Raw genomic sequence first — 8,950 nt, forward strand, 5'->3', positions numbered from 1 at the left:
TGCTTAATGTTATGTTTAAATGCTTGCAGTTGATAGCCTCAATAAATTGTTTCAGGGGAATAGATGATGCATAAGGATGAACACAGAGAAAAAGATAGGGAAACTGCCCTCTTAGGGCCCAGGCACCCTCCTGTCTGACATTTTCCTCTTTCCTAGACTATTTGTGAGAATGTGATTTATTGCTCACATTTCCCCTGCTGTTGTTCTCGCCTTCTGCAGTGGCATTGGAATGAATGCTAACACTTTTCCAAGTCTCTGACTTCATCAAATGCCCACAAAATGGGACTATATTAACTCCTGGCTTTTTCACTTTGTAATAAGTTTCTTGCGTTCATTTTTAACTGTAGAAAAATCTGAAATCTAATGTTATTAGGATTTTGGTTTTAAGCAAACTGCTTTACAGGGTGGGGTTTTTCTGACTTTGGTTGGTAGAGCAGGATGACTTTCAGCCTTAGTCATTCTGCTTTAACCACTATAGTCTCGCAAGCCCCCGGTTACTGATGCAATCCTGATGCTTGGATGCTGGTTTCTCACCATCATGGTCTTTTGTAATACTGTAGCTCAAGTAAGGCACAGTTTTATATGTCTGGAAACGTATCAGTGTGTCAAGGTTAAGTCACTGAATGTGCCAGAAAAGCATATTTTACATACCCAGATGAAATTCTGAAACTCTGCTTGTGTTTCTTAGCCACAGCTGTAGCTTTATTTTTTACTGAATGCTCATAAATGGATTTGCTGCAGAAGACAACAGGCTTGCAGTTACTCCTCTGCTCTGTGCAGTTTACAAAAACTCTTTCCTCAGATCCCAAAGCAAGACTAAAACAATATTTTATTTAAATTCCAAAGTAAAATAAGTGGCCAGGAGACCTCAGAGACTGAGGAAGGAAACAAATGAATCAATGATCACATTTACTAGCCCAGTCCAACCTCTGGAAATCAAACTATTAAAGAAGAAAAAAAAAAAAAAGCCTGTCAGATAATCTCTGGTTTTTTGCTTGTTTGGAATTCAATCTGATAAATAACTGCTTTTCCCCAAAGGTAATTTCTTTCAGTGTGACTGACTGTGTTGGGTTCAAGTTTTCACAGTAAATAAGTCAAGGACTTACCCCTGGCTGTGGGAACCAAATGAAAAGCAGCCTGCATTTCAGGGGGGCTGTAAGTTCCCACCAAGCAAAACACTTCCAGAAGTAAGTCCCTTTTAGCTAGATTTGTGAATACGGTGTTAGCTTGCCAAATTCAATCCCTCTAGGTTGCAGCTGTATTGTCAAAATAAGCAACTTGATTTATATCACATTTTCAAAGCCAACAGTTCAGTGCCCCCTACTGACTAAATATTTTCAGCAGCCAGCAAGGATCCCGTTCAAAGGCCTTCAGACCAATGCTTTTCCATTTCACTGCTGCCCTCTGTCTCCCTTTTAAAGACTTCTTCTGACACATTTTCAAAGTAAATGGTGGTTTTATATTCAACAAAAGACATGAGCTTTTCTTAATTCACTCTATGAAATCTAATTGTGATTCATGTCTCTCTTTGTGTTGAAAATCTTTTAATCACTCAGACCTTGCAAGACAGGAAAGTAAAATACTGTAGCACGGATAAAAAGCTCCTGGCTTAACATTAAAGAGTCAAAGATTAAATAAATGCCAGGAATTGCTGTTAAAAAGCTTCTGCTTCTTCAACAGGACCTCAGAATGGCTGTGGTGGTTACTTGTCAGCTTCAGCTTCCACCTTTAGCCCTCCAGTCTCCAATGTGACCAGAAGATATGAGAAAAATCTGGACTGTGTATGGATTATAACTGCACCTGTAAACAAGCTGATCAACCTCACCTTCACTTCATTTCAGCTTGAAGCACAATCTGCTCAGATTTGCAGATATGATTATGTCAAAGTAAGACAGCTGAGTATTTTAACAAGAAAATATCATTGAGATGCAATCCATTATCTTCTCCATGAGGCTAACTTAATTAACAGAAAATGATCTTACAAAGAAATTGAATTTCTTAATATAGTTAAATTTTTTATTGGGTTAGATTACTACTACAGATGTCATTCTGCCTTTCTGGAAACCAGTAAGAGTTTTAACATTACACACACTTCTGCTCTTAGACTGCTCATTTAATGAGCATTTATTTCACAGCATAGAAACAAAACAAAACTCAAACACATGTAAAGTAAAACTTCAGAGTAAACTTGCAGATTCATTATCATACACAATTGCTTGAAAGGACTAGAATTAATAAAATTTTTCATTTTTTTATCAAAAGTCTTGGTGCTCAGTGCTCACCTGTAGAAGCTATTTTCTTGGAGATGAACATACAAAACATCAGATAGCAGAATGGTGCTAAACAAACTCCACCAAGGAATTTTATAGATGCTATTAAACATTTGAGATACTCAATGAAACAAGGAATTAATTCTACATTTTGATTAATAAAGTCAATCTTCTTACTGAAAATCACTTTTGAGGTAACATATAATAAAGAAATGAGAGTGCCAAATTAAAATGTAATTATTTTTTGATAGATTTGCTGAGACAGGACTAGAATGATCCATAATGAGATTTACCCTGTCCAACAGAATTAGGTAACATGGGAGTGAATAATTATGGTAATCAAGAACATCCTGTTAAAGCACAAGAGAACACACTGCACTTTCAAGTAAATGAAATTGTAATGTAAGGAGGGGTCAGAGAATTTTATTTCTCTTTATTTGTTTGTTGTGCCTAAACTATTAGTAGTTTACATATTTCACTTCTTTCAGCTTTATGATGGAGATAATGAAAATGCCAATTTAGTTGGCACATTTTGTGGATCTACAGTTCCAGCTCCTTTTCTTTCTACCCGTAATTCCTTGACAGTGAAATTTGTCACAGACAATTCTGTGGAAAGAGCGGGTTTCAATGCCACCTACACCACAGTAGATCGTAAGTATACATATATATGAATACATATATGTTGTTATAACTCCTTTATAGAAATTCATACTTAAATAATAACTCGAAATTTGTTCTAGACATAGGCCTCAGGAAGCGGCAAAGACAGTCAGCAGCACAGCATCTTTAGGCAAGCTGAAAGCAGCTTGACCCCAGTACAATTCTCTTTGGTCTTAGCTGGCTGGGAGGAGATTGTCAGTCTGGGAGTGCAAAACAGGAATGTTCACAGATTATTAACAAACATTTATTTGAGTTTTATGACATATATTGACTCCACTAGAATGTATTTTGCTCTTTTTTTTCCTTCTAGAGACTCAAAGACAAATACAAAAGTATACTGTCCAGAACTCAACTCCATTTGAGTTTTGCTCAAAAAATAGTTTTATCTAGCTTTCACTCTGTGATGGATTTGTTACTGTTTTACACAGGCCTATGTGGAGGAATTTATAATGCAACTTCTTCATCCCTAACTGCAACATCTCCTAATTTTCCGAATGAATATCCACCATTTACTCTCTGCACTTGGGTCATTGACGCCCCTCCACAACAGCAAGTCAGGGTGGTGGTAGAGGTCTTCCACCTCCATTCCAGCCAGGACTGCTCTCAGAACTACCTAGAGCTCCAAGATTCACCAACAGTAAGAAATTTACAGGGGATACTATTCCCCATTCCCATTCAGCTCCCTTCACTCTTTGGAAAGAGAGAAGAAGCCTACTATTTGGTAATATATTCATTAATGATTCTGTGTGAGGGGCACATCCAAAGCATTACTCAGCATGCCCCAATTAACATGTGATAACTGTACACAGACCTCACAGAAGCACTCCATGCCTACATGGAGTTAGACCTGGACGCAGTTTTTCACAGGTGAAGCAAGTATCAGTGATGCCAAACTTAATATGCAGAAAATACTGTCCCACAGCAAGTTTTCATTGTGCTTCCTCCCACCCAAGAACCATAATAAGAATGCATACTCATGCCAGGAAGAGTGTTAAAAAAACACCAGAAAAAAACCCCAATATTTATGTCCCTCATATTCCAAACCTTCTTTTATAATTTATTATTTTGGCATGACAATGCCTCTTATATTCTGTTTGTTTCTAATAATAATTCAATGTGAAATGTTGATATATTAAGTGATTCCCAGGAGAACTTTAAAAAGCAATTTCATAATTGGTATAGGAAGTGTTGAGAGATTTATTTACCCTAAGTTCAGTACATATATAACTGAATTATATTAAGTAATTTGTGATGTATTAAATTCCAGCAGAGCCAAGGGTCAGTCCATAGATTCTGTGGCACTGAAACTTTTCCAGTACCTGAATTTTATTCTTATGATCGCACTGCAATTGTGACTTTCAAGTCAGATGAATATATGATTAACAATGGACTCAGATTTTCCTATCAAGCTACAGGTAAGCTTGAAAAAATGTCCCAAAAAATCTATTCTCTTTCTTTGTTTCATACACTGAAATGCAATACAGAGATCTGAAATCCTTACATGTTTCTGGTTTTCTGTCTCAAGGTTGCAGCAGAGAGTATAATCAAACATTTGGCTACCTGAAGAGCCCTGGCTGGCCTGGCCATCACCCCAATAATGTGGATTGTTTTATCATTCTTCGAGCTCCTCCAAATCACACAATATCTCTCTTTTTCCACGCTTTCAGTTTGGAAGACAGTATCCAGTGTTCACGTGATTTCCTAGAGGTATCATGCAAGTATACATATATTGTGAGCCTATAAAAAGTCTTCTGAATAGGATATTAGTACATTTGGATCAAGTTTGGATCAAGTCTGAGTTGAACTGACTAAATTAGGGACTAATTTAGTGACAGAGTTTTATGCTGAAATTTACTTAGATGTTATAGTAAAAGGTTAAATAATACACCCTAGTAAGTCCAAACCCAGTGAATAAATAGTTTCATTATCAGCTAACTTATCCTTACCCAGCTCTTGTTGAGGTGACCCAGTTAACAGAGTCACCTGGAATAGTTTGTGTTTGATACTAACATCTATGCATGAACAGAAAGCCATAAATCTAAGTGTTTTTGTTACATCAGAAGATTCCATCTGCTTGAAATTTTCCCCAAGAAATTTTTTTTTTCCTAAAAAAGCAATTTTAAAAAACCCAAAAAACCCCAATGAAACAGAAACAACAAACTCTAGTGACAACTGTAAGACACCTGCAAAAGTACTTTGTGTTAATAGAAAGCCTACACCATCCTCATTCTTGCAGGTTTCCCAGTTCACTGGCCAGATGACAAAAATCAGATGTCTGTGGCAGAATCATTATTTAGCTCTATTTTCATTTCCTCTTTACTGTCTCAAGAAATGGATCTAAGCACCAGCATTATTGGAGTGCAGAAAAAAAATCAGATTAAATCTGAGCTATGTAATACGATCTGTGTCTTAATGTGACTGAGGAAAAGAGCAGTCTGAAGGGTAATGAATTAATCTTTTCCTCTGGAATATAAACATTTCTTATGAAAAGCAAAACACAGGCTTGAACTGCATAAGAACATCTTAGCTACTAGTCAATTTTTTTTTTTTTTTCAGTCAGGAGATATACACACTATAACATTTAGTAGCATGTTTTTGATATTTGTTCTGTGCAATTACATATAAAACTCAGACCATCTAACGGTCTCTTTTTCCTTCTACACTAGAGTATGTGGTAGGAAAAATAGGTGTATTAAAATGACAGCTATAGTATGTATGCAAGTTACTATTTAGTTTGTGCTGTGTTTATATCCATGAATAATTGTGCTGGTGTATATAACTGCATATGAATTTAATGCTGACAGTATTTTTTCTGTCCCCTGAAGGTCAGAAATGGGAGTGATGTGCAATCACCACTACTTGGCAGGTTCTGTGGAAACACTGTGCCCAGCCCCATCTTCACCCAAAACCATGTTGTCTACCTTCATTTCAAGAGCGATTTTTCAGGGGCTCATGATGGATATGAAATTACTTGGACTTCATCATCAAGCGGTAAGGCTGTAGCTACAAAATACTGCTACATAGAAGAAAAATGCAGCAATGTGGAATTCAGCTCTTTTTGGATCCTTCCTCATCACCACTTTAGACCTTCCCTAGCACCCACAGTCCACCCTATTCAGTCACCAGAGAGAGGTGGTTGCTCCTCAAGACCACTGGGACAAGATTCATTTTACAAGGTGGAAGCAATTCCCTCTCCTAATGTTGGCTTTAGAAACCTCAGATGATGTCCACTTAAGATGAAGATCTCCTTTTTTCAGTGAGAGGCTAGAAAATATCAGGAACATCTACCTTGGGATCCACAGAGTGGTGGTGCTGGTGGTGACTCAGCTGGTTCCAGTATTCCAGTTGTGATATGCCCAAGGAGCTAGGCACAGCTAAGCCTGAAGAGGACAGGAAGTTGCCCCAACAAAATAAACTACCTATAATGCTGTGTAGTGACTATATAATGGACATATTCACAAATGGCTTATGAAGTGGCAGTAAACAGCTGGGTAATAGTTTCTTCATGACATTGAGTTACTAAAGGTAGGAAAGTTTGTGACCAGAAGAGAAGTACTGCAGAATAGCCATACAGTACTGAGTGGCCCAGTGATGGAAAGGCAGAGAAAGCTCAGTGTAGGAAAGTGTCAATAAAGAATGTGATCCAAAAAAAATGACAATCCTAACTTTATTTACAAAAATACAGGCACTGAGTTGACTTCTAGTAGTCAACAAGATCTTAGGGGTAAAATAGTTTAATGAAAACAAAAGTTCACTTAGAGTTAAATAGACTCGCATAAAGATAGAAATTGTTGGGAAAGGAAGAGAGAAGAAAAAGAGAGCCACTGTATAAATCCATAGTTCACACACAATTTGAATGATGTGCACAGTTCTGGTCTCTTCTTCTTATAAAACATCAGGATTAACAAAGGGCTCAACTTTAAAAGTGGCTTCTGTATGAGGTATGCTGAGACTTTTTAATCTTGTTAACAAACTACTGAAGTCTATAAATCTGAGTGATATTGGATGATAAATAGTGATCAACTGTTCATTGACTTTTCCAACAGAAGAACTATCAGCCATCATGTAAAGCTAGGAGCTCATAGGTTCAGAACAAACTAGACAAGCCAGTTCTTGACACAGTATGCAGTTAAACTGTGGAGCTCCTTCCCCCAGCATGCTACAAATTTACATGAATTCAAGGGCTAACCACACAAGTCCATCTGATAAACATTATTAATTAGAAAGGTGATATCTCTGGAAATTGTAAACTGAAAATTCTTGGAGACTGTGAGGGTAATCTGGGGCATGACCTGCACATTCTTATTCTATAAAGTTGCATTTTTCCTAGATCATCTGCTTCTGCCCACTGCTGAAGATTGAATTTTGGTATAAAGGGACTTTGATTTACTTAATATGCCTAATTTCTCTGAGTTGTTCTCTGTATTTTTCTATCCCATGAGGATTTACTACTTTTCATGCCAAAGAACAGTCACAGCAAATTAATCTCCAGTAGAGTAGCTGGGAACTGAACTGACTAAGGCACGGACTTAAAACTTCAGTTCCTGTTTCAAAGAATTTGGAGGTGGGGGGGGGGTGGGTTGCTGTCTTTTAATATTCAGTGATGGTCTAATGCCTGTGGCATATTCTTAGGCAGCTGAAGCTAGAGCCTCAGTTTTATCTCCTATTAGTGTTCTTAGCCACATTAGCTGTCCCAGCTCACAGTCTCTCTGGTTTGCAGCACTACTACTGATACCGTACTAATGTCCTACATGGTGTATTATCTTGTGAAACTAAGCCTTCTAGGCCAACTAACAGTATCTGCTTCCAGGATGCGGCGGAACATTGTACGGCACCACTGGCTCATTTGCCAGTCCCAGCTACCCAGCGACTTACCACAACAACACTGACTGCGAGTGGGCCATTACCGTGCCCCAGGGACGAATTGTCACAGTGAACTTTGATTTCATCAGCATCGATGACCCAGGGGATTGCAGCAGCAACTACCTGATCCTCTACAACGGGCCAGATGCCAGCCATCCCCCTGCTGGGCCCTACTGTGGGACGGTACGTATTGCCTTCCCTCTGTGACCCCAGAAGTGTTAAAAGGAGTTTTACTGTTTCATCTACAAGACCATTTCCCTAATTCTGGCATAAATGCCACACAGACGAGTGGAAGCGAAGGCATAAGGCGTGTGTGGTGCCTTAGAAGCCTTTCAATTCAGACCGTACAGTGACATCTAGTGGGGAGGCATCAAACATGTTTGCTCCGTACTTCTATTGGCATTTTAAATATTTGCAATATCCTAAGGGAAAAATGCAGCAATAGTTACTAGAAGAGACCTGAGATCACTGTCAATCTATGATCCAATTTGTGTCTCAGTTTTAACTCTCTGACTGTCTCTTCCAAAGGATCTTGCTGTTCTATAAAGCTTTTAATTTTCTTATCTTCCATTTTAGGACACAAACATTGCTCCGTTTACTGCTACATCTCATCAAGTCTACATAAAATTCCATGCTGAATATGCGACTTTACCATCAGGATTCCAGTTAAGCTGGACAAGCTAAAACACTGACTATGAGAAATATGTTACCATTCCTTGATATCCTGGAAAGACTTTAGATGATGAAGGAGGTTTGAAGTCCAGTGATGATTATTGCAACTGAAGTAAGGCCTTTTAAAAGTTACTGTAAATGTAGCTGTTGTGAATATTTGGAATTCTGTCAAAAAAAAAATTGATGTCCCATTGTGCTCAAAATAAACTATAACCTACACAACTGGGAAAAGGAGGTTTTGCTATGTATTTTTTATATTCTGCTACATAATTTCAAAATTGCACAATCAATGCTATAAAAATTTAATTACCCAGGATAACAATTACACATGAAGTTGATGAGAGGACTTAAGACATGAAATCATCTTCAATTTGTTCCCTAGAGTTATGTGGTTTTGCCCCAAGCATCTCTGAAAACATCAGCTTAAGTTTTATTCAAAATATCTAAAATCAGAAATTTCTAAAAAATAGTCCCTTACACAGATA

At 37.8% G+C, this 8,950-nt stretch overlaps 1 protein-coding gene across 1 annotated transcript in view; it reads left to right on the forward strand.

Moving 5' to 3' along the window:
* Nucleotides 1-8,717, forward strand: part of CUBN (cubilin) — a 142,050-nt gene extending 133,333 nt beyond the window's left edge. Inside the window, exons 60-67 of the mRNA XM_015618252.3 lie at nt 1,681-1,886; nt 2,759-2,921; nt 3,359-3,567; nt 4,198-4,345; nt 4,456-4,637; nt 5,756-5,921; nt 7,741-7,976; nt 8,370-8,717. Coding sequence (XP_015473738.1) covers nt 1,681-1,886; nt 2,759-2,921; nt 3,359-3,567; nt 4,198-4,345; nt 4,456-4,637; nt 5,756-5,921; nt 7,741-7,976; nt 8,370-8,477 — 1,418 coding nt within the window. The 3' untranslated portion in view covers nt 8,478-8,717. The remainder of the gene's footprint in view (nt 1-1,680; nt 1,887-2,758; nt 2,922-3,358; nt 3,568-4,197; nt 4,346-4,455; nt 4,638-5,755; nt 5,922-7,740; nt 7,977-8,369) is intronic.
* Nucleotides 8,718-8,950: the final 233 nt, after the last annotated feature.

This window comes from Parus major, chromosome 2, assembly GCF_001522545.3.
Source record: "Parus major isolate Abel chromosome 2, Parus_major1.1, whole genome shotgun sequence".
Taxonomy (NCBI): Eukaryota; Metazoa; Chordata; class Aves; order Passeriformes; family Paridae; genus Parus; species Parus major.